The sequence below is a fragment of the Tupaia chinensis genome, unplaced genomic scaffold (assembly GCF_000334495.1).
Source record: "Tupaia chinensis unplaced genomic scaffold, TupChi_1.0 Scaffold000230_1, whole genome shotgun sequence".
NCBI classification, from domain to species: Eukaryota; Metazoa; Chordata; class Mammalia; order Scandentia; family Tupaiidae; genus Tupaia; species Tupaia belangeri.
The window spans coordinates 250,488-277,719 of record NW_006159705.1 but is presented as its reverse complement, the minus strand read 5'-3'; the positions used below and the strand labels follow the sequence as shown (position 1 = coordinate 277,719).

General features: G+C 37.9%; 1 protein-coding gene across 1 annotated transcript in view; it reads right to left on the bottom strand.

Moving 5' to 3' along the window:
- The window catches only part of LOC102468992 (interferon-induced very large GTPase 1), a 29,210-nt gene extending 6,870 nt beyond the window's left edge, over positions 1-22,340 (bottom strand). The window contains exons 1-2 of the mRNA XM_006148076.2: positions 22,222-22,340; positions 77-859 (exon numbers count right to left, since the gene is read on the bottom strand). Coding sequence (XP_006148138.1) covers positions 77-857 — 781 coding nt within the window. The 5' untranslated portion in view covers positions 858-859; positions 22,222-22,340. The remainder of the gene's footprint in view (positions 1-76; positions 860-22,221) is intronic.
- Positions 22,341-27,232: the final 4,892 nt, after the last annotated feature.

Here is a 27,232-nt window from a genome sequence, read left to right as displayed (position 1 = left end):
CCAGTTGATTGTTGGGTTTCCTTGCATTCTGAGTGTTTGCTGTAATCTGTTCCTGCTTCTAGACTAAATCCCCAACCTCCACCCTTGGCTAAGGTAGTAGCACTGAATCCCAGCTTTTCCATACTCTGAGTGAATATGGATTCTGCTTGGGAAGAGGTAAATTCCTTTGTTTCCATCCGTGGGCCTTGCTGAGGGCCAGAAAGTGAGAAGTCCTCGGGGACACTGAGTAGCTGCTCTCTCTTCTCTATCAGGCCCCATTGGTGGTTAACTTTGAAAATTCCCTGCAGGGCCAGCCCTCCAGATGCCCATCTCGGTAGTTCTCTGTCTGAGAGGTTTTGCCTGTGGGACAGTGTCCCTTGTACTAGGCCTAGTTGTCTCTGCATGTTTTCTATGACTTCCCTTAGAGGTTTTTGAGGAGGTGGCCAATATTCTTCAGGAATCCCCAACGCTTGCCTCAGCTCTGCTTCTTTCATCCTCACAGCTTCTTCCTGTCGCTGCCTCCCTTCTGACAGCAAGGATTTCAGTTGCTGCAGTGCCTGTTCTGCCTGATTCTGCTTTTTGTTCATCATCACCTTCTGAGACTCCTGTAACTCTGAAAGGCTATGTGAGCGTGCCTGGGTAAGCAGCTTCTCTAGGGCCCTTATCTCCCATGAATGTTGTGCGTGGGATTTCAGCTTCTGGAGGTCATTTTCTTGTAGGTGTTGCAAGGCCTGAGCACACGTCACTCCCAGGTGCTCCTGCAGCTTGGGTAACCAGGACTCAACATCCAGTCCCACTTCTCTCAGCATCTCTTGGAGATCTCGCCTCCTTTCACCTCCGGGCAGAGGCTCATCACAGGTGGACTTCGCTGCATTCATGGCTGTGTGGAAAACATACGTTCACTTAGTGTGACTGTGTTATGACCCTAGGAAGTGGCAGCTACATGGCCAAGATTTTGAGAATAATAATGTTGCAAGTCTCTGAGGGTTTCTTATCCTGTCCTTTGATTGTTCCAATATATATTTGTTTACATCTTTTTTGGTATATGTGCAAGTTGTCACTGTGAGTGTTCTCAGCCTGGATTGCCTTTGTAGTTGCCACAGTAAGTTAGATTTTAGTATGAATTTGACACTTCCTATTACACAGAATCAGCTTTACAGAGAGGAACAGGCTGAGTAATGAAGTTGAGTAATATGAATGAGTTTTATATCTTGATATTTATTTTCATGTCAAGGGTAATTCCACCAACTATTTATCTTCCTCTCTCAGTTTCTCTAAAATCTGTGTTGACTGTTTTCATTTCTATCTTTTTCTTAGATCCTTTCAAGATTTTATTATTCTTTCCCACCAATTTCAATGTGCATTTTATATTATTTATTCTTATTATTTACTTCTTAGCATTTATCTCCCCTTAGCTAATATCATCTTTCTATTACATGGATAATTTTCTATCTACCTATGTCATCCCTGTCTGTTTATGTAGATTCTAACACTCTCCTACACTCAATGTGTCATCAGTGTTTTGTTTTCTTCCCCCCAAATCCTCAGGACATACCTTTCAACAGCAGTTAAGGTGAGATTTCACATTTTAACTTCATACATTGTTTAGAGTTCCCTTCCTCCTGTAATTCCTATCTTAATAAATATCAGTGTCATACTTTTAAGAGAATGGGTGTCCTCGTTTTTTTGTTTGTTTGTTTGTTTCCTGTTGACATAAATGTAGTGCACTGTGCCTTTTTTTTTTCCTTTTTAAAAGATCTTCCTGTTTTTCATAGTGGTTTGGTTTTTGGTATAGGGCACATGCACTTGTCAGAGAGAGAGAGAAAGAGAGAGAAAGAAGGAAAGTGGGAAATGACCCTCAAATTTTCAATCCACTCATTATGAGACTTGTAGGACATCAGCATCTTAACCACCATGTGATCTGCTAATTCCCACACTATGTCTTTTCTGTCTACCTTCTTAGATTTCTCTTCAGTCATCTCACTTTCTTTCACTCTCTACCAACTCTCCCTTGAATTTTATCTACATTGTGTTTCTACATGCTTGCTGTACCAGTCATCTCATCTCTTATAGCTCAGATGTTTTTCCCCTCCAAAATACATGTTGAAATTTAATTGTCATTAAAACAATATTAAGCAGTAGTACTTTTTTTTTTTTTTTTTTTGAGAGGTTTTTGCTATAGGGCACGTGTGCTCGCCAGAAAGACAGAAAGTGAGAAATGAACCCTCCAGGGGGAAATGACCATCCCACAATCCCTTCTCCTCCATTCTCCTCTCAAGATCTTGGGCATGCCCACACACACACCCAGCGTGAGTTTTAACCACTGGATCCAGGACTCGAACCGCGTTCGAATACCTGGGAGTTCAGCTACATAGCTATTACGCTAACTACCGTTCCCAGTAGTAGTACTTTTGAGAGATGGTAGAGCAACAAGGGAGCTAGGCCCTGAGCCTAGTGGTTAAGGGAGCAAGATCCCATATAGTTAACTACAGTTTGAATTGTGGCCCTGGCAGCTTGGAAAACATAATGGAGACATGGGCATGCATTCCACAAACTGAAAAAATGGAGAAACGAAGAACAAATGAATTTTGGCATGAAGGCAGCTTTCTTCTCCCCACCCTCCTGCCCCTGCCCCGTATCTTCTTTATATGGCAAGTGCACGCATTCTGTGGAGGGAAAAAAATCCATGAGGACCTTCCTTTTATGGATATAATTAATGTTGTTCTCCTTTTGTCTTCTGTCTTTGCTCTTATAACTTTCACATGTGATGACACAGAAAGAAGGTCCTTGCCAGATGCTGGTTCTTTGATCTATGACATCTCAGCCTCTGGAACTGAGAGTCAATAAATGTCTGCTCATTATAAATTATTCAGTCTCAGGTATTTTGTTATAGAAATATAAAATGGAGTAAGGGAATAAATTTGTAATAGAAAAGTAGAGTGCTGTTATAGCACATACCTAAACAAGTGGAATCAGCTTTAGTACTGGCTTGTACATAGGGGCTGGAAGAATGTGATGGAAGCACTTAAGAAAGCCATAAATGGAGCAGCCAGGACAACTTCTGTAAAAATTCAGAAGAGGAGAGCTATTGTTAAAGTCTGAAACTTCTAGGAGAAAGGTTTGCTGTGCAGCCATCCCCTTGAGGGGAACTTTCTCACTTTCTCTGTCTTTATTCTGTGAATGCACTGCCCCATAGCAAAGTACAAACAAACCACAAGTTCAAAATTTCTTAGAGATTACTTAACTATTTCTGGTCAGAATGTTGGTAGAAATATTAATAGTAAAGGCTGTTATGATGAGGTCTTACATGTAAATAAAGAATAAGGTATTGAAAACTGGAGGAAAGGCTATCCCAGTTGGTCACTGGTTCCAAAGGGAGCAGAGCAGTCTTTGCTCTCTAATTGCCTTTGTCTCTTTGGACCAGTCTGGGTGCTACCTGAAGGACTTGTCAAAGGCACTTTCCTTTGCATAGCCTGAGAGCTTGCTCAAGGAAGACAAAAGGCTTATCATAGGCTATTCCATGAAAACTCTGAGTAGTACTTAAAGAACCTTCTGCTGCTTGGGAAGAGATTATGAGGCAAACTGTTAAACATGCTGAGAACCTGAAAAGTATAGAAAGAGGAATTTTGGGGTGGTGGTGGGGGGGAATAGGCCATCCCTGTTCATAAGAATTTAGAAAACCAAGAGCAGGAAATGTACGCAGGAAATACCTTACAAGTCACTAAATTTTCACCTCAAACTGATCTTTAGTGTCCCTGTGACCAGAACTGAAGGTTAAGACAGATTTGAATAGGGCCTGCCCAACCACTCGAGGAATGCCTCAACACTTAGTACTTCCAGCACTAACACTGGGATAGGTATGTTTTGTTTATTGTTTCGTTTTGTTTTAGAGAGATTTTTTTTCTATGAGGCAGTGAAAGTCTCTATTACTACATGATCTGACCTTAAACTAAAGGAGCAGAGACTTAAAAGGCCATGCAGGACAATGAAGTCTTTACAAAATATATTTAGAAGGACCAGCAGATGGCATAATGGCTACATCACTGGACTCTCATGTACTCAACAACGGTTTGAGTCCTGGACCTGGTGGATTAACTCACACTGGGCATGTGTATGTACATGCCCAAGATCCCAAGAAGTAAATGGAGGAGAAAGGATTGTGGTGTGGCTATCTCCCTGGGGGTGATTTCTCATTTCTGTCTCTCTTTAGCTTTCTGGTAAGTGCATGCTCCCTATAGCAAAAACCTCTCCAAAAAAAAAAAATTATAAATGCCTCAAACAATTAAACCCATAATAATTAACAAAAGCAAACCCTGAGCATGAAGAAGATTCTGATTTCCATATTTATTATATTATAATATCAAAAATGTCCAGTTTTCCCTAACAAGCTAAAAAGCATGGAAAGAGTATGAAAGTATGGCCCATTTTGTTACACACATATACACACACACACAATAACACTACACACACACTAACTGAAACTGTCTTTAAAGGAAAAAAAGACAGTTGACTTACTAGCAAGGATTATATGTCATTTGGCTTACATATACTCAAATAGCTAAAGAAAATCATGGTAATTATACCTCCCAATATAGTGAATATTTTAAAGAGATACAAAATTATGAAGAGGAACCAAACGAATTATGGAGCTAGAACTGTCATAAGTGAAATGAAGGAATCACTGAGTTTCAACAGCAGAGTTGAGCTGGAGGAATGAAGACGCAGAGAAGTTTTTTATAGTTTGACAAACTTACCCATTCTGAAAAACAGAAGAATGAAGAAAAATGAAGAGAGACTATGAGACCCAGGGGATACTAACATTGTACCACATACACATAATGAGATTTTTAGAATGAAAGAAGAATTAAGTGTAAAGAGCATAAAATAATTTTGAGGAGACAATAGCCAAAATATCCACAATTTAATAAAAGATATAAATTTATATGTTTTAGAAGTTCAATGTACCCCTAAAAGGACAAACACAAGAGACACACAGAGACATGTAGTAATCAGTCTTTCAAATATGAAAGCAGTAAAAGAGATGTGATTTGTACAAAGGAATATGAAGAAAAGAAGAGCCGATTCCTGAACAGAAACCGTGGAGGTCTGGAGACAGTGAGATAAAATGCTTAAACTATGGAAAGAAAAAATATATCAACCAATCCTATATTTGGGAAAAATAACTGTCAAACAATGAAAGAGAAACAAATTCAATCCCAGATAAGCAGCTACAAAGACAGTTCATTGTTAGTAGATCTGTCCTGCAGGAAATGCTAGAGTGAGACTTTTAGATAAAAATAAAGGACACTAGACATCAATTCGAAGCCATAAGACAAAATAAAGAGCAAAGGTAAAGATAAATAAAAAACTCTGGGTTGTATTTATGATTTGTACTCCCTTTCATTTCCAAATATGATTATAAAGAAAAATGCATAAAAGCTTAATTGTCAGTATCTCCTAGTAAGCAAAGACACAATTGGTGACAATATGAACAAATGGGAGGGATTAAGATGTATGGGACCATTTTGTATACCTATGGAAGTTGATGTGTATTAATTAAAAATAGTGTTATACAATCAAGAGGTTAATAATAAGCCCATAATTTTTTTTTTAGAGGCTTTTGCTATAGGGCGTGTGCGCTCGCCAGACAGACAGAGACAGAGAGAGAGAGCGCGAGAAATCCCCCCCCCCAGGGAGGATGGCCACAACGCAATCCCTTCTCCTCCATTCTCCTCTCGGGATCTTGGGCACGCATGCACATGCGCCTGGCATGAGTTTTAAGTCACCGGGTCTGGAACGTGAACCGCGGTCGACTACGTGGGAGTCCAGCAACATAGCCATTATGCTAACTGCTGGTCCCAAGCCCATAATTTTTTAAAATTTATTTTACATTAATTCACTGCACATCATTGCAGTATGCAAAATGAATTTTGCCTTTTAGTATACACTGTATATTGGTTCAAATTATTATTACAAATAATTTTCCATTTCTTGTTTCTTATATATTTTGCTTCTTCCTCCCCGCCCCCCCATTCCCTTCCTCTCACACTCTGCCATTTCCCATCCTCCTCCCACACTGTCTTTTGGTATCTACAGTTGTTTTCCATACTTTTCACCCTCACAGTTTATTGATTCACAAAATATCTTAATAAATCTAAATACTTTCAATAGCAAGTGCAGCTGATATAAACATGTCTATGAACACATGTCTATGTGATATATGATATGTTTATGATATAACATATCTATGAACACAGGCATAAAATTCAGTGAACAGAATGAACATACTATAAAATAGCACCTAGTTGAGGCTACATAGCTTACTGCGGTAATTGAATAGTTATTTTTTTATGTATTTTTTTATTTCAAGGAAAGTTTTAATTGTAACAAATCACAATCAAAAAATGTTAAGAAAAATTTGCTCAAGAGTTGAAGCCAGGAAAAAGGTTAGAATTCTGTTCAAATAGTAGGTAGATACTAAAAATTCAAAAAACAGATATGGGCAAAGCTAAAATCTAGTTAATAAGTGCACTGTAATTTTCTTCTGAAACATTTTTTCTTTCTCTTTTCCCCTTTTACCAAAGAGAGACATAAACTAACTTATTTGCAAAATTAATGAATTAATTTAGTCTCAATTTCGTCTGTTATTTGCACAACGCCCCATAAGAATACTAACTGATTTAGCTGGCTTTGCAGAAACCTTTTATAAGGAACTTCACATTAGATTCTTCTAAGAGACTCCCAAGGCTACTGAACCAAGTCAGGAACTCACAATCTGAATGTTAAAATAAAAAACAAACAAGCAAACAGAAACAGAAAAGGAAATTAGAATGAAATCTAAATAATATACTAAAAAATTGCAAAGGAAGGCAATAATAGAGGAATTGAGAAGTAAAATATAAAAAAAAAGTGCCAGCATAGCAAATGTGCAAATTAAAACAAAAAGACAATGACAACAAAACCTCAAGGGACCAGCAGGTGATGTGATGGTTAGGGCACTGGATCCCACATGGCCAACTGCACAGTTCAAGCCCAGTACTGGCAGGTTGAAAAACACACTGCTAGTGTGTGTGTGTGTGTGTGTGTGTGTGTGTGTGTGTATACATCAAATCCCAAGAGGACAATGGAAGAGAAGGGATTGCAGCATGGCCATCACCCCTTAGAGGGTGATTTCTCACTTTCCCTTTCTCTGTCTCTTTCTGGCAACCAATGTACCCTATGACAAAAACAAACGAACAAACCAAAAACCCACCACCACAACAAAACCCCACAAAACCAAAATATCAAATTAGCAGAAATAAATCTATATTTATCAGTAATTAACTAAATGTGAATGGATTAAACTCTCCAACGCAAAAGCCAGCATTAAAAAACAAACAAACAAACAAAAAACAAAAAACCTGAGATGCAGGTATATGCTGTTTACCACAGATTCATTTAGATCCATGTAATTAATAATGAAAAGAAAACTGGAGTGGCTGTCCTAAAATCAGATAACATAGACTTTAATCCAAAAATTGCTAATGAGGTGGCAGCCCATGATCTGATATGTAAGGCAGCTAGATCCCACAAGGTTGACCATGTCATGAGTCTCAGATGAAACATGCTGGATGCATGCATGTGTGTGAGTCTCTGTGTGTACCCCAAACCTCAAAAGTGGGGTGAGATGGAAGAAAAGGAATTATCGAGTGACCATTCCCCAAGGGGATTACACTCTTCACGACCCTTGAGGTGCTTTCTCACTTTCCCTTTCTCTCTTCCTCTCTCTGGTGAGTGCACACACAATCTTTTAAATTAAAAAAAAAATTTGTTACAAGAAACAAAAAAGAACATTAAATATGGATAGAACGTCAATCCACCAAGAATCCTTGCCAATTATAAACATATAAACCTAACTAAAGAGCTACAGTATGAAGCACCAATAGAGAGAAATGAAGGGAGAAATAGATGACTCTGTAATGCTACCTGGAGATTTTGGTTCTCTACTTTCAATAATGGATACAACAACTAGTTAAAATATCAGTAAGGAAACAGGGAACTCAAACAAGACTATAAAGAACTAGAGCTGATAGTCATATACAAAACACTCCATTCACTGAGAATGGAATAAAATTCTTCCAGAGAATGGAGCATTCTCCAGAGTAGAATACATGTAGGTCATAAAACAAGTCTCAATAAATTTTTAAAAGTTGAAATAATGAAAAGTATCCTCTTTACTAAAATGAAATACAGCTAGAAGTCAATAGCAAAACAAAAACTGGAATATTTACATATATGTGAAACTTCAGCAATATTCTCTTAACCAATATGTTAAAGTAGAAATAATAATGGAAATTGGAAGATACTTTGAGATGAATGAGAGTGAAAGCACACCATGCCAAAACTTATGAGAAGCAGTGGAATCAGTACTCAGGGAGAAATTCACAATGGCAAATTCCCAGATTAAAAAAAGAGGATCTCAAATCATTGAACTATCTTTATACCTCAAGGAACAGCAAACAGAGAGTAAACTAAACTCAAAAGATGCAGAAGGAAGGACCAAATAAAGATGAGAGAAGATAAAATGAAATAGAGAATAGAAAAACAATAGAGAAAATCAATACCACCCAAAGTTGCATTTTTGAAAAGAACAACAAAATTGATAAAAATCCAGGAGATTCAGATGAACAGAATCAGATATGAAAAGTGTAGAGATTATTACTGATCTTATCATTATAAAAACACAAAAGATAATAGAAAAATATTGTAAAAGCATGTAGTCAAAAAAAAATTAGATACTTAGGCTATGGGGGGAAATTCTTAGAAACACACCACTGTATAAAGCAATTTGAGGAGAAAATAAAATCTCTGTAAACTTAAAACAAATAAAGATATTGAATCAACAACAAAACCCTCCCAACAGTGAAAATCATGAGACTAGATCACTTCACTAGGCAATTACATCACTCATTTAAGGGAGAATTAACACCAGTTTTAGCAAATTCTTTCAAAAAATGAGAGGATGAAATACTTACTAAAATTTTTTGAGACTAGTATTATCTGGAAACTGACCAAAACTGGATGTAAACATTAAAAAAAAGACATTAAAAAATCACACAGACCAATATCCTTTATGAAAAGTGGTCATATCCAATTCATATTCATACCCAGTGTGAATGCGGATGTACACATATCTGCAAAATGCTACCAAGACAAATATATTTAAAAGATCATACATTATGATCAAGTGAAATTTCTCTTAAATATACAAGATTGTTTGACATATAGAAGTGAATCAGTGTAATAAACCACATTAATAGAATGAAGAAATAAAGCCCACCCTTTCATCACAATTCATGCAGGAAAACTATTTGACAAAACCCACAACCTTTTCACGATAAAAAGCAGTCAATAAACTAGGAATACAGGATGTTTTCTCAATATGATAGTGGGCATGTATGAAAGATTCATCCTCAGTGGTGAAAGACTGACACCTGTGCCAGTGGCCTGAGAGACGAAGATCCGTCCGATGGATTAAGAGTGTAGAAAGGTTGGGGACCAGCAGTTAGCGTAATGGCTATGTCACTGGACTCCCACATAGTCGACCACAGTTCACGTCCCAGACACGGTGGCTTAAAACTCACGCCGGGCGCGTGTGCGTGTGTGCCCAAGATCCCGAGAGGAGAATGGAGGAGAAGGGATTGCGGCGTGACCATCCCCCCTGGGGGGTGATTTCTCGCTTTCTGTCTCTATGTCTCTCTCTGTCTGTCTGGCGAGCGTACGCGCCCTATAGCGAAAAACTTCTCCAAAAAAAAAAGAAAGAAAGAAAGAAAAAAAGTGTAGAAAGGACAGAGGAAGTGGGATTCTGTTGTCTTTTCCCCTTCTCTCTTTCCTTCCAGAGCATGTATGCATTCCATTCCTATATAATCTGTCTGTTTTACCTCTTTTCTCCCCTTGGCCTTTGGCCACATCTGTTTCTACCATCCCCTGGCCCCAAAGACTCCCAACCAGCCAAACTCCATGCTCTTCACCCTCTGGACCCTGGATTCATACCAGAAGCTGCTGGTGGATGCTTGGGCCTGCAGTCATACCTTCAAGCTCTGAACTGGAATTATACTAGCTTTATTTTTCAGAATCTGTCAGCTGTTTCTCCAGTGTGCAGACAATCTGCTGTGGGATTTTTCTGCCTTGGGATCATGTGAGATAAATCCTATGATAAATTCCTTTTTTTACATATGTATTTATGCTATTGGCTTCATTTCTCCAATGAACTCTCCCTGATACAGCATTCAAACATAAATACTTCAGAATAAATTTAACCAAGGAAGTAAATGTTTAGTATTTTGAAAATTACAAAATGTTACTGAAAGATATTAAGAACATGTAAGTAAAGGAAAAACATCTTGTGTTCATGAATTAGAAAATTTAATATTGTAAAAGATATTAAGAATATGTAAGTAAAGGAAAAACATCTTGTGTTCATGAATTAGAAAATTTAATATTAATACTATTCAGAGGGTATATACTGAGTCCATGTAAGTTCCATGAAAGTGCCAATAGCCTTTTTTGCAGAAATTGAAAACCTGATTCTCTAATTCATAGGGAAGTGCATGAATCCCAAATGGCCAAAACAATACTGAACATGATATTGAACATGATGAATGTATTTGATAGATTTGCACTTCTCAATTTCTTTTTTTTCTTTTTTGAGAGAGAGTTTTGCTATAACATGAAAATGAATATGTGTGAAGTCAGTAGAAACTTATTTTTGAATTTACCAGATAACAATAAAGGATAGTCATGACATACACACACCAAGAGAGATTACATCATAAGTAATAGGATAATAAAATGGAATAAATCTCAGTACCACAAAGATAGGGAAGAAAAAAAAAACTAGACAAAACAGGAAATCACAGATATAAAATGAAATCTTTTCATAGGCCAACATTTCCATTGCTAGGTAAACCAGTGTATGCACGTGTGCATCAAAACACATCTCTCTTCATTGCTGCCTCTTCTGCCCCTTCTGGGTTCAGATTCGAGGCTGTGAATCCCCCCAGTAAGCACCCCCCTTTCAGACCCCAGTCAGGACAGAATCCATTCAGGCATCTCAATTTCTGCCTCTGCTGCCCCTTCTGGGTTCAGCTGCACAGCAATGAAACCTCTTAGAAAGCACCCGCCCCAGCCCATTCCAGACCTCTGTGCTAGTCAGGTAGGCAGTCTCTCTCTCCCTCTTGTCCTTTTCTGTTCCTTCGAACTTTTTATTCTTTTATTTTATTTATTTATTTTTGAAGGATTCTGAGCCCCTTTCTTATGCCTTTATTTTGCTACTTTGTCTCTTTTTTCCCTCACTTAGGACAGATTCCATTCAGGCATCTCCATTTCTGTCTCTGCTGCCCCTGCTGGGTTCAGCTTCATAGCTGTGAATCCCCTGCATCAGCCCTTGTCTCCCCCACAACCAAGTGCTAGTCAGTTAGGCTAAGTCTCTCCCTTTTACTCTTTTCTGTCCCAATCTTTTTCTCTCTTTATTAAAAACAACTCTCTATCCCCTTTCTTGTGCCTCTCTTTCATTAATTTGTCTCTTTTACCCTCACCTAGGACAGAGTCTGTCCAGGCATTGCCATCTCTACCTCTGCTGCCCCTTCGCTTGACGTGCAAGTGCTGCAGTTTTCCATTTTTAACCCAATTTTATTTTCTGCAATGTGATTTCTGTATTTTTTTCCCTCTCTTTTTGTTCTAGTTCTTTTCTTCTTTTTCCATTGCTATACTGATTTTGGACAAGATAGGATTTAAGATAAAAACCATAAGAAGAGACAAAGAAGGATATTATGTAATAGTAAAAAGACTAATTCATCAAGAAGATTTAACTCATGAATATCTATGCACCCAACTCAGGGGCTCCCAAATATGTAAAGGAAAAACTGCTAGATCTAAAAGGAGAGATAGACTGCAACACAAAAATTGTTGGCAATCTCAATCCCCCATTATCTCTTTTAGACAGAGCAATGAGACAAAAAGTAGGCAAAGAGATTTAGGACCCAAATGGTACCATAAATCAGATGGAATCGACAGACATGAATAGAATTTTCCACCCCAAAAGAACCACAACATATACATTTTTTTCTCAGTCCCACGTGGTACTTTCTTGAGGATTGACTGCATGATAGGACACAAAACCAGCCTTTACAGATTCAAAGGCACAGAAACTATATCCAGCATCTTCTCCAAACATGATGGAATTAAATTGATATTAATCTCAGGAAAAACACTCAAAAATACACAAATTACTGGAAACTAAATAACCCATTTCCAAATGACTTAAGGACTACTGTAGAGATTAAGACTGAAATTAAAAGAATCGTGGAAACAAATGATAATGAGTATACAAGTTTCCTTAATGGATGGGACACTGGAAAAGCAGTCATAAGAGGGAAGTTCATAGCAATTAGTGCACACAAGAAAAAGATGGAAAGGTGACAAAAGAAGAACCTAACATCATGCCTCAGGGAATTGGAAAAACAACAACAAAAATCCAGAAAATGCCAGGAGAAAAGAAATTCGAGCAGAAATAAATGAAATAGAATATACACAAACACAGAAAATAAATGAAAGCAAAAGTTGGTTCTTTGAAAAGATAAACAAATTGACACACAGTAAGATAGACTAATTAAGAAGAGAGAAAGGGACCAGATAAATCAAATTGATAATGAATCAGGCAACATTACAACAGACATAATAGAAATACAGAACGTTATTAGAGAATACTATGAGTAAGTATATGCCAACAAACAAGAAAACCTGGATGAGAGGGACAAATTCCTGGACACATATAATCTGCCAAGATTGACTCAGGAGGACATAGAAAGCTTGAATAGACCCATAACAAGCAATGCAATTGAAACAGCAATAAATAACCTCCCAACAAAGAAAAGACAAGGTCCTGGTGGCTTCACTGCTGAATTCTACGAAACTTTTTGTCTTTTTTTTTTTTATTTTTTGGAAAGTTTTTTTTTTTTTTTGCCATAGGGCACATGTGCTGGCCAGAAAGACATAGAGAGACAGGGAGAAAGAAAGTGAGAAATCAACCCCCGGGGGCGGGGGGGGTGACCATGCCACAATCCCTTCTCTTCTATTCTCCTCTTGGAATCTTGGGCACGCACGCACACGTGCCCGGCATGAGTTAAAGTCACTGGGTCCAGGATTCGAACCGTGGTCAACTACATGGGAGTCCAGAGACATAGCCATTACGCTAACTGCTGGTCCCTGAACTCAAAAACTTTTAAAGAGGTAACTCCCATTCTACTCACACTGTTTCTAGAGATCCAAAATAAGGGACCCTTCCAAATTTATTCTATGAAGCCTCTAACACCTGCATTCCCAAAATGAGTAAGGATACTACAAAAAAGAAAAACTACAGACATAAATCTCTTATGAATATAGATTTAAAAATTCACTACAAGATACTTGCTAGCTGTATTCAAAGGCATATAATAAAGATTATTCATCATGACCAGGTAGGCTTCATTCCATAGATGCAAGGTGGTTCAACATACACAAAACAATAAAGAGAGTACACTAAATTAAGAGAAAAGAAGATAAAAGCCACATAATCATTTCAATTGATGTGGGAAAGCATTTGACAAAATACAATATTCCCTCTTGATTAACACTTTCAGTAAAATCAGCATAGAAAGATAATTTCTCCGCATAATAAAAGCCATCTATGAAAAATCTATAGCTAACATTATACTGAATGGGGAAAAACTAAAAGCTTTTCCACTAAAAACTAGTACAAGATAAGACTGCCCGCTCTCTCCACTCCTATTCAATATAGTACGGGAAGTCCTAGCCAATGTGATCACACAAGAGAATGAAATAAAATCATTCCAATAGGGAAGGAAGAGTTGAAATTATTCCTGTTTGCAGGTGACATGATCGTATATGTAGAAGACCCAATAGTATCCATGAAAAAACTTCTCAAAGTAATAAATGCATACAATAAATTAGCAGGATACAAAATTAACTTTAAAAAAATTTATAGCATTTCTATGTAGAAACAACAAGCAGACAGAGACAAACTGACAAAAGTAATCCCATTTACCATAGCCACAAAAAGTATAAGATACCCAGGAATAAAACTAACCAAGGAAGTTAAGGACCTCTATAAGGAAAACTATGAAAATACTTTAAAAGAAAGTGAAAAGGACACAAAATAGTGGAAGGACATCCCTTGTTCCTGGATTAGGATAATTAATATAATCTAAATGGCAATCCTAACCAAATTAATCTACATATTTAATGCAATCCATATAAAATAACAAGAGACATTCTTCACAGATCTAGAAAAAACAAGCATAGAATTTATCTGGAATTTTAAAAGACCACATATTGCCAAAGCCATCCTGTACAAGAAGAGTGGAGTGGGTGGCATCTTGCTTCCTGACCCCAAATATATTACAAAGCTGTGATAATTAAAACAGCATGGTATTGTCACCAAAAAAAAACAAAAATCCATGAAGCCAATGGAATAGAGTAGAGAATTCAGAAATAAACTCCAAAACATACAATCAACTGACCTTTGACAAAGAATACCAGTCAAGACAATGGGAGAAGGAAAACAGTTTTAGGAAATGGTGCTGGAAAAACTGGGTATCCACCTGCAAAAAGATAAATCTGAACCTCTATCTGTCGCTATTAACAAAAATCAACTCAAAGCAGATCAAAGATCTAAACCTAAGACCATAAACTTTAAAACTACTGATGGAAAACACTGGGGAAATTCTGGGAGACATTGCTATAGGGCGCGTGCGCTCACCAGACAGACAGAGAGAGACAGAGAGACAGAAAGTGATAAATCACCCCCCCCAGGGGGGATGGCCATGCCGCAATCCCTTCTCCTCCATTCTCCTCCCGGGATCTTGGGCACGGCATGAGTTTAAGCCGCTGGGTCCGGGACTCGAACTGCGGTCGACTACGTGGGAGTCCAGCAACATAGCCATTACGCTAACTGCAGGTCCCATTCTGGGAGACATTGGAGTAGGCAAAGACTTCTTACACAAGACCCCCAAAGTACAGGCAATAACCCCCAAAACAGACAGGTGGGATTATACCAGATTAAGTAGTTTCTGCACAGAAAGGACACAGCAACTAGTGTGAATCAACTACACTTGGAATGGAAGAGAATTTTGGTTAACTATGTCTCAGAAAAGATATTGATAACCAGAATCCACAGGGAAATGAAGAGGCTTACTTGGAGGAAGATGATTAACCCAATTAAAAGATTGGAAATGAGATTAATAAACAACTCTCTAAGGAAGACTATGAACAGCTAAACACATATGAAAAATGGTCGACATTCCTTAACATAAGGGAGATGCAGATCAAAACTACAATGAGATGCCACGTAACCCCAGTCAGAATGGTGAAGATTTAAAAAAAAAGGTAAGTGCTGGCAGGGATTTGATGAAGGGGAACTCTCCTACCTTGCGGGTAGGAATGTAAAGTGGCCCAGCCACTGTGGAGAACAATATGGGGGTTCCTCAAAGACCTTCAAATATAACTACCATATGATCCAGTAATTCCACGCCTGGATATCTATCCAAAGGACAGGAGAATGCTCTGTCAGAAAAGCGCTTGCACAGCTATATTTATTGTGGCATTATTCACGATTGCTAAGCCATGGAACTAACACAAATGTCCACAACAGATGAAGGGATTGAAAAAGTATGGCACATATACTTCAAGGAATACTATTCAACCCTTAAAAAGAACAAGACCCTGGCATTTGATAGAAAGTGGACAGACATGGAAGATTTCTTGCTGAGTGAAACAAGTCAGGCTGTGAAACAGAGACATTGTTATGTCTCCACTTAGCAAATACTGACTGTCTACACTCTATGGTAGAGACTGAAATATTGGAGGACTTAAAAGCATTGGAAATTGTTATGGACCCTGGGGACAAAGTGGAAGGAGAGTGGGAGAGGGGAAGAATGCAGGAAGGAACATATGGAAAAAAATGGAGAAGTAAGACATTTGGGGGACACAGATATCATTTGTTGTTTGTTGATGATGTTATGTATAGTATTCTCAACTGACCTGTTGCATGGCATACATTATATTTGGTAAAATCTCTTTATAAACAAAATGATGTATAATGATTGAATGTGTAAATAATAATAAAATTAACTAATTCATTAAAAAACATATCCCTATTCATTGCAGCACTATTCATAAAAGTCACAAATTGTAAACAACCTAAATGTTCATCTATATCCAAGTGACCAAATTGCTACATAGTCATAAAGTGGGATATTACTTTTTTTTTGGAGAGGTTTTTGCTATAGGGCACATGCGCTTGCCAGACAGACAGAGAGCGACATAGAGACAGAAAGTGAGAAATCACCCCCCAGGGGGGATAGCCACGCTGCAATCCCTTCTCCTCCGTTCTCCTCTCGGGACCTTGGGCACACATGCACACACGCCTGGCGTGAGTTTTAAGCCACCGGGTCCAGGACGTGAACCACGGTCGACTATGTGGGAGTCCAGCGACATAGCCATTATGCTAACTGCTGGTTCCCAAAGTGTAATATTACTTAACAGTGAAAACAAATATGAAAGTCATACACAACAATATGAATTAATCTCACAGTATGAAGTTGTTAGAAAGGAGCCAAACACAAAATACATGCTATGTGACAAAAGCAACTTACAATATTTCCACCTTCCTGGTCTCATGCTCTGAAGAGTCATCTTTGACTCCTCTCACTCCCCACAATCAGACATCATATCTTTATAAATTTACATGTAATTTAAATATACTCATTAATCTCTTCCTAATGGCCAGGAACTTTGCTAAATAAGAGGGCTGAAGAAACAAGTATGAAAAGGTCTGTGAGGGTCCCTTGAACCTACAGTCCAGGAGCATGAGGTGAGGCTTGGTGTGCAAGAAAGAGCTACGTCAAACAATTAGTTAAGGCTCTTCTCACCTTCACTGACCTCACTTCTAATTCTAAAGGATATGAAAGCCCTTCTCAGATCTTTCTCATCTTCAAACACTTTCATCTTCAGATTTAAAACTGTAATATCCATCCTTCTGTCCTTTCCTCTGGTTTCAAGGAAGAAGTGTCTGCAACCTTTCTATGGTACTAATTCTCTGTCTTCTAAATTCTGCTCCTATTCACCTTCACTTGGGTCTTGTTTTCTATATCTTGAGTCAAAGTTATCTTGAGCATATCACTTTTCTGGCTGCTTCTCTTTGGGCAGAAAACATGCTCAAGTCTTCTTATTCTATGTAAATATAGATTACATTTGTAAGTTTTTACTTTCTTTGTATTTCCTTTATTACAAGATTTCTCACAGTGTGCATATCTGAGTCCACAAATGTTTGCTGAGATGAACTTTTGAATATGACCCATGTACTTCTCACTTGTGCCGTCATCTTTATCTGAAAAGTTTTTCTATACGCCCAATAGTTACATAGAAACAACCTAGCCAGGCTGTCTTCCAAACAATTTTATCTCACTCATCCTAGGGTCTTTTTTTGTTTCCCACTCTTTTCTTATACTAATCATGATAATATGGCTTTACACAAACCCAGTTACACAAGTGACATGGATTAGAGACTTAGTAGATATGATAAATATTACAGCATTTATCCTCAAGTATTTATTAAGTATAGTATTTATCAATGTGACAGGAAATGTTCCAAGTGCTATGTTGATCGGTGAATAAGACATACAAGATCCCTGTCCTTGGAGAGTTTACATTCTAGTTGTGAAATCAGGCCACAGATGAGCACATATGTACATAAGTAAAATAGTTTCAGAATGCGCTCATGGCTAAAACAAAGAAGCAGGTGATAGGGGAAGTAATGTGAAGCTACTTTAGCTTGTGTGACTGGAGAATCCATCTTTCAGGAACTGTGACTCTGCTGCTAATCATAGAGTTAGGTTTTCCCTGCCCACGGTAGCTTCTACCAAATTTTCGTTTGCCTTTTAGTCTCTGTCTCTTATCTTAGATCTTACTATTCCTTTGGAGTTGGAGTCGCTTTTTAGACTTGTTCGATTAACTATGTAGAATGATTTATTTAGTTGAAAACTCATTCTAAATTCCTAGCTCTAGTTATTTGGCCAGATTTTCTCCTAGGAAAATTTCTGATGGGGGAATCCATTCAGTTTTGATGTGGGAAATGAAGAAGTGGGCACATTTTTATGTCTTAGAGCCCTGACTTTCACAGTTCTTCCCCATTAACTGTGCCCCCGGTTGGATACCTGTCACATATTGGGCATTATCCTTGTATCTGACCACTCTGTAAGAGTAGTTATTTTCTCCCTCCTTCCTGGCATCCGTCTTTCACAATTTTACCTTGAACATCATATTTAAATAATATATTTCCTTGTCACTTAAAATCTAAAAACCTTGCATTGGGGTATGATGCAATCAACTGTTTTTCTCCGACTCATAAACTGGCAAAAATCAACTTTTTTGATTCCTTTCCTATCTACTCTTCCTTTTCCTTCCAGCTGTTGCAATTCACTGTTTCTCTTAGAAATCACACTGCTGTCTTCCCTCCACCCCAGGGAGTTTCTTGACCCTGTATATTATATTACAGGAGCCCCTCACCACCTTCTCTGCAAGTTTGCTAGATGGAAGTCCAGCACCCTTAAACAGCATGCCACCTGCCAGTCCCCTCTCTAGGTGTATTTTAAGGTGTTTTATGCAGGACACCCTTGACCAACATGACTGTCAGACCGTGTGTATTTTTTTTTTCTTTCCCCTTTTTTTTTTTGTTGTTGTTGTTAAAACTAGAATTTACTCTAAGCCAGTGAAATGTGGGATTCAATCAGGTAAATTCTCATTCAAGGGAAGGAGGATCTATGGATTTTGGTACTATTAGGCTGAGGGGAAATCTTAGATGCTGTGTTTCTTCTGTTCTAATGGTTTGGCATGACTTGAATTTTGTTTTGTTTAATTTTCTCTAATAAGGGGGATTCCATAAGGAATTAGGAGTTAGCACTCAGAATTTCAGGACCCCACTGGGGGTTTGGACACAGTCTTTTATGGGAGAATTGGGGAAGGTGAGGTCTCAGGCTCAGAATCTGCCCAGTGCAACATCTAAGGGAGGAGGCAGAGAAGAAGGAAGACTCATCTATTCAAGGTACTAATCTATTCAAAGTACTAATCCACCCAAGGTTTTCAGGTTACCCTGTGGCTCCAGGGAGGGTAGAAACCTTAGACAGCTAGCAGTCTTGAGTTATTAATGAATTCAGGGTCTCTCCATATCAGGAGGAGTGGGGCTTAAACACAATAGGAGTGCTAATCACTCTGTTTACTCGTAGGCAAAGGAGGAGAAGGCAAGTTTCTAGTCATAGGAATTTAACACTTTATACTGGAGGCGCTCCTCCAAGATGGAGTCTCCCCTACTTCACTACTACCATGATGATAATCATTACCATGTTTAGAAATATTCTGCCATGGGGCCAGCAGGACATGGAGGTTAAGATGACTGGATCCCACATGGCTAATTGCGTGGTTCAAGTCCCAAATCTGGTGGCTCAAAAAACACAATAGATGCTTATGTGTGCATGGCCAAACTCCTGCAAAGAGAATGGAGGAGAAGAAATTTCAAAATGGCCATCTGTCCAGGGATGGTTGGAAATCTGATTTTGATACAAAGATTTTGTATCAACCAAGTTAGAAAAGGTACAAATATTACTATTGATATAAATAAATATTTTACAATGTTAAAAAAAACCCCAGATTTTAGTTAAAATCCTAGCAGGTCAATATATGGTATTGAATGGATGAAGAAAGTTTGTATTTGTGGTGGACACAGTGAGAATAAATATATGTGAAGTTGATAGAAAATTATTTTTGAATGTATCAGATAACAATGGACGGTAGTCATGACACAGAAAGGGAGAACATTTGCTCAATTATGGAATAATAAAATGAAACAACTCTCAGTCAGTACTACTACAAAAATAGGAAAAAAAATCCAATGAAACTAGGAAATATGAATATGCATGAAATAAAATGGCAGAAATAAGCCAAAATTTCCTTTGCTAGGTGTACGAAAATATGCAAGATAAATCCCTGAGAATGTTCATGTCACTCTATTTGTAAAAATCACAATTGGAATCAACCTAATGTCCGTCCACATCCACACTGGCAAATTGTCCATATTCATACAATGGAATATTATACTATAACATCATAATAAAAGTAAATGCCAAAGCTACACACAACAATATGGGCAAATCTCACAGTATTAAGTTACAAGAAAGAACCCAAACACAAATACATCCTGCATGCTTCCACCTAAGGGCATTTAAACAACTGGCTAAAACAACCTATTTCCATCTTTCCAGTCACAGGCTCTAAAGTCAGTCATCTTTGACTCCTCCCTTGCCTGCATTCTCCACAATCAGACATCACTGCATTATTTCACATATTACTTACACACACTTTTTTATCTCCTCCTGTCTCCTAGGCATTTTGAGAGACAACGGGGTTGGAGAGATAAATTAAAGAAGTGTGAGAAGGTCCTTGGAACCTTTGACTCTGCAGCATGAGAGGAGGTTCAGGGTATGAGGAAACAGCTGTGGTTGTTGGACTCACCATTTTGTGGAATAGGAGAGGCTTACTGCAAACACCATCTTTGCCATATGACTTAGATGAGAATCACATCTCCTGTTTTTCACTTATACCAGGACATATACTCTTTAGATTCCTATTCTTTGCCTTAAAATAGATTATCTGAACTGTTTATCCCCACTGATTAATAGGAACAAAGTGCTTGATAACATGACCAAACATTAGATGAACTTCTCGTCTTCCTTCAGGTTCCTGAACATTAACCCTCTCTTCCTTACCCAGACTATAAGCCCTCCTCAAGGAACTACCCAGAACCTCCCCACCCCACCCAGAAACCTCTGTGAAAACACACTCTACACATACTGGACTCTTAATAACCTTGTTGACCAGGGCCAGCAAGTGCATAGTGGTTAAGGCACTGGATTCTCACATGGTGGGCTGTAGTTCAAATCCTGGACCTGGTGGCTTAAAACTCACATCAGATGCATGTGCATGTGTGCCCAAAATCCTGAGGAGAATGGAGGAGAAGAGACTGCAGTGCAGCCATCTCACCTGGGGTTGATTTCTTTCTTTCTGTCTCTCTGACAAGCCTATGAGCCATATAGCAAAAAGAAAACTCTGAAAAAAAATAATATGGGCCTTTATCACAAAAGAATGTCCCTTTCTGCCTTGCCTTCAGAAGTTTGGAGCTTTTATGATCAGATTGTTCTCTATTTGCCGGAGTCCATGTTCTGGGCCATGGACCAATAACGGTCATTTTTATTTTTATATTTCTAAGAATTATTTAATTTAACTTTATTTTGTATTTATTTATTTTAATTTGACAAGAGAAGGACAGAGTAAGAAAGAGGGAGGGAACATGAGAAAGCAAGTCGTCAGGTTCAGAACTCGAACTGTGGTCAACCATGTTGGAGTCCATCGCCCTTAATCACCACGCCACCTCCTGGTTTTTATCATTACTTATTATTACAATGTAATAATTATAAAAATAACGTGCACAATAAATGTGATGTTCTTTAATCATCCTAAAACCCTGCACCTGACCGCAACCTTGGACAAATTGTCCTCCATGAAACCATTTCTTGGTTCCAAAGATTGGGGACCACTGCTCCAGTACAGTAGTCTCCTTCTTATTGTTATAGTAATAAATTTTAAACAAAGTTTCTACCTAAGTTAGAATTAGTTTTCATTTAGTAATATATATTTTCAGATTGTTTCTTTTTTGTTGATGTTATATACTCCCTGTCCCTTCAGATATGTAGGTTTTTAATATTTTTCTTTTGAATACATGTGCTTGGCAGAGAGAGAGGGTAAGGACTCCCTAATGGGGCAAAGTTATCCTTAACCCTTTCTCCTTTTCTCAATCCTGTCCTCAATTCAGGCACGGAGGCACATGTGCTTGGTATGTGTTTTTAAGCCATTGGGAACTTGAACCAATGTTGTCCAAACAGAATCTGGCTCCCTTACCCAGTAGGTCATGGACCTGGCCTTGTAAATATCTTTTGAAGCCATGAATAGCAAAATGGATGTCTGTGTTCTAAGTATGTTTTAATCTTCCTGCGTTTGTGTTGTTCTGTGACTGTTTCCATCTATTTTCGCTGCCTTTTAAGTCTCTGTTCTGTTGTTGTACCTCTGTCTATCCCATTTCCCATCTTCTTCACCCACCTGTCTCCTTGAGCCACGCTCCTGTCTTCAGGTTGCTCCAGAGAGATCTGTGTAGAGAGAACTTCCTTCCCTGAGGTGGTCAGCAGCTGACTCAGCCGGGCTAGTTCTGTCTCTCAGTGTGACAAGGGGACTGAATTTATACTGAGAGCAGGAGTGCAAAACTGCTTTCACTTTCATCCTTGCTATTTTGATATTTTTTAAAAAATCGGCTGATTGTGAGGAAGCCTAGGGACTGGATTTTAGTACTGCTGCCAAAGAATATAAAACTACACCAGAACAACTTCTAGTGTTACATAGTACATATATGGTAATATGGTATCTGTAATGAAACATAATTTATTGTCGGGGCCAGCAGCACTGTTACTCTGCTCTGAGTTTCTGCAGGACCTCCATTCCTAAAAATGCTGAACTGCATCATCTGAGACACTATCCAACAATTGGCCCCAAAACAGGATGAAAACATCTTGCTCCTCCAGAGGGTATGATATCACACCTTCCTCCAGAGTACCCACACTGCACCCCATCCCCCTAAAAGACTGACCATCACCCATAATTCCTTGTCCCTCTCTTTCCCCATCTTTTTTTTTTTTTTTTTTAAATAAAAGATAAAGGCTGGAAATGTTACATCAACTTCTGAGTGGCCTTTAGGTAATTTCCTGTCAGAAATAAGGAAATGGTTTCAGTGACCTTTGGCCAGAATCTTCTGGCCAGAACACTCCCTTACTGGGAACTGAGGCCCCTAGATGGGCTGATAAGGTCCCAGTGGTGAAGAGCTAATCCAAGTACCTGGCGTTCTTGTGACCCTGCCCCTCCCCCTGCCCATGTAAGTACATCATGTCTCCTTGGTAGGGTGGGCTGAAGCACCTCCGGCTCCAGATCCCCAGGTGCTCTTTCTCTCAATAAACTTTCCTTTTTCTCTTGGAGGGGTAAACAACAACAACAACAAACAAGGATATATACCACGATCAAATAAGCTTTATTCCAGGGAAACAAAAATGGTTCACACGAAACAACAAATGTAATAATACATCATATTAACAGAAGGAACCTAAAAGCAGCTGATCATATCGATAGCTATAGAAATAGAATTTGATAAAATACACCATTATATTATGACTAATACTCGTAACAGTTACTGGGAGAGACATTTCTCAATACAATAAAAGACTTATATGACAAAGCTATAGCTAACATCATACTGAACAGGGAAAAGATGAAACGCTTTTGTGCCAGTACTTCAATACTATGTTCAAAAGGAATGGAGAAAGTAGACAAGCTTGTCAATAGCGCACAACATAACATAAAGCTCTTTGTTGAAAATGATGAGTATGGTATTATCTTTTTAAATTTTTAATTTATTATCATAATCTTGTTTATATTACATAAAATAACATATAATTTTACAGTGTATTACATTTATTTTTCCAGAAGGAATACCATGCATATCAGTCAATGCAAAGGCATTAAAGTCCCCATCATCATCCAATAGCTTTCCATTTGTTTTTCCAGATTATTATTATTATTCCAATTTTCTTTAAACACTCAATCACTATTTATCATTTTGCTTGTCAAAAGACTTTATCCAACATGAAATACTTCTCAGATCAGTCTAGTTGAGACTAGTATACACGTGATCATCAACAGGTAATAAACCATATCTGAATCCCACTAATGTCATGCCTCTCCATTTGTTCTCTTGCTATCCTTCTCCATAGTCTTCACTTTTCCCACCCCATTCTACACTGTCTTATCATCTCTAACTATTTTCGCTGCTTTGACGCCCTTCAATATTTCAATCTGTACCATAAAGTGCAGATAGCTGATATATATAAACTGGATACATACAATATCTTTCTTTCCTATTATCATGACTTACTTCACTCAGTAACAGAGCCTCCATATCTGACCACTTTCTATCAAATGCCAGTGTCTTGTTGTTTTTTTATGGCTGAGTAGTATTCCATAGAGTATATGTGCCACACTTTTTCAATCCATTCATGAGTTTCTGGGCATTTGAGTTGGTTCCATGTTTTAGCGATTGTAGATAAAGCTGCAATAAACATTGATGTGCAAGCACTTTTCCAACTGAGCATTCTCCTGTCCTTTGGGTAGATACCCAGAAGTGGGATTGCTGGATCAAATAGTAGCTCTATTTGTAGGTCTTTGAGGAACCTCCATATTGGTCTCCACAGTGACTCAACCAGTTTACATTCCCACCAACAGTGTAGGAGAGTTCCTTGTTCACCATCCACACCAGCACTTATCACTTTTTATATTTTTAATCTTTGCCATTCTGACAGGGGTTAGGTGATATCTCATTGTCATTTGAATCTGCATCTCCCTTTTGATGAGGGAAGTTGAGCATTTCCTCATATACTTTTTGGCTATTAGTATGTCTTTCCTAGAGAGATTTTTGTTCAGCTCATTTTCCCATCTTTTAATTGGGTTAATCTTTTTTTTTCTCATAAGGTGCTTGAGTTCGCTGTGTATTCTGGTTATCAGTCCCTTATCTGAGGCATATTTTACAAAAATACTCTACCATTCTGACGGTTGTCGATTCACACTTGTTACTGTGTCCTTTGCTGTGCAGAAACTTCTTAGTCTGATATAGTCCCACTTGTCTATTTTAGGGATTATTGCCTATGCTTTGGGAGTCTTAGTCAAGAAGTCTGTGCCTACTCCAATGTCACCCGGAGTTTCTCCGGTGTTTTCCACCAGTAGCTATATAGTTTGAGATCTTAGGTTCAGATCTTTGATCCATTTTGAGTTGACTTTTGTTAATGATGAAAGATGGGGGTTCAGTTTCATCTTTCTACAGGTGGATACCCAGTTTTCCTAGCACCATTTACTAAAGAGATTTTCCTTTTCCCAATGGATTGATTGGTATCCTTTGTCAAAACTCAGTTAGCTGTATGTTTTGGGGGTTATTTCTGGGCTCTCTATTCTATTCTATTGGTCCACCTATCTATTTTTGTGCCAATACCATGCTGTTTTGATGATCACAGCTTTATTGTATATCTTGGGATCAGGGAGTGATATGCCTCCCACTCCACTCTTCTTGTGCAGGATTGTTTGGCAATACCAGGTCTTATAAGATTCTAGACAAATTCTATGATTGTCTTTTCTAGCTCTACAAAGAATATCTCTGGTATTTTGATTGGAATTGAATTAAACAAGTAGATTAATTTGGGTAGAATTGTCATTTTGATTATGTTAATTCTGTCAATCTAGGAACATGGGATGTCCTTCCACTTTTAATGTCATTTTTAATATCTTTTTAAAGATTTTCATGGTTTCATTTATAAAGGGTATCTTGTACATTTTGTGGCTATGGTGAAAGGGATTCCTTTCTTCATTTCTATTTTGTTCAACTTGTTGTTCATTACAGAAATTCTATAGATTTTTTGGATGTTGATTTTGTATCCTACCACTTTACGGTATTCACTTATTACTTTGAAACCTTTTTTCATGGAGACCTTTGAGTCTTTTAAGTATACTGTCACATCATCTGCGAATAAAGATATTATCAACTCTCTTTGCCTATTTGAATGTCTTTTATATTGTTATCTTTTCTGATTCATTAGCTAAGACTTTTAGCACTATATTAAAAAGCAGTGGAGGGACCAGTAGTTAGTGTAATGGCTATGTTGCTGGACTCTCATGTAGCTGACCATGGTTAGAGTCCCAGACTTGGTGGCTTAAACTCACACCAGGCACATGTGCATATGTGTCCAAGATCCTGAGAGGAGAATGGAGGAGAAGAGATTGCGGTGTGGCCATCTTCCCTGGTGGGTGATTTCTCGCTTCCTGTCTCCCTATCTCTCGTGGGGGGCCGCGCCCCTATAGGAAAAAACCCCCCAAAAAAAAAAAAAAAAAAAAGCAGTGGAGAAAGTGGGCAGCCTTGCCTAGTACCAGTTTTTAGTGAAAAAGCTTTCAGCTTTTCCCCATTCAGTATAACGTTAGCTGTAGGTTTTTCATAAATGACTTTTATTATATTGAGAAATGACCCTTCTATAACAATATTACTGAGGGTCTTAATCATGAAAGGATGTTGTATTTTATCAAATGCTTTTTCTGTATCAATTGAAATGATCGTATGTTTTTTTAAATCTTTCTTTCTGTTAATGTGGTGTATTACATTTATGATCTTGCATATGTTGAACCACCCTGATATCCGTGGTATAAACCTACCTGGTCATGATGAATAATCTTTGTTATATGTTGTTGGATACAATTTGTGAGTATCTTGTTGAGAATTTTTACATCTTTATTCCTCAACTATAGTGGTCTGTAGTTTTCCTTTTTTGTCATGTCCTTATCTGTTTTGGGAATGAAGATGATTAAGGCTTTATAAAATGAATTTGAAAGGTTTCCCTCCTTTTGAATCTTTAGAAATAATTTTAGTAGGATAGGGATTAACTCTTCCTTAAAAGTTCTGTCGCATTCAGAAGTGAAGCCATCTGGACCTGGGCTTTTCTTGCTTGGAAGGTTATTTATTACTGATTCAATCTCCTGGCTTGCTATGGGTCTGTTTAGGTTTTCTATATCTTTCTGATTCACTCATGGTAGATTATATGCATCCAGGAATTTGTCCATCTCCTCCAAGTTATCTTGTTGGCATATAGTTGCTCATAGTATCCTCTAATGATATTTTGTATTTCTACTGTGTCTGTTGTAATACTGCCTGTTTCATCATGTATTTGATTTATCTTATTTCTTTTTTTCTTCTTTATTAGTCTAGTCAATGGTGTGTCGATCATGTTAATCTTTTCAAAGAACCAGCTTTTGCTTTCATTTATTTTCTTCGTGGTTCATTTATTTTCTATTTCATTCATTTCTTTATTATTTCTTTTCTCCTGGCATTTTTAGTTTTTTTTTTTTCTGTTTTTTTTTTTTTTTTTTCCCTCAATTCCCTGTCTCATGATATTAGGTTATCATGTTTATCATGATGTTAGGTTAATTTGTTTGCCAAGTTCATTATTTATTTATTTATTTATTTATTTATTTATTT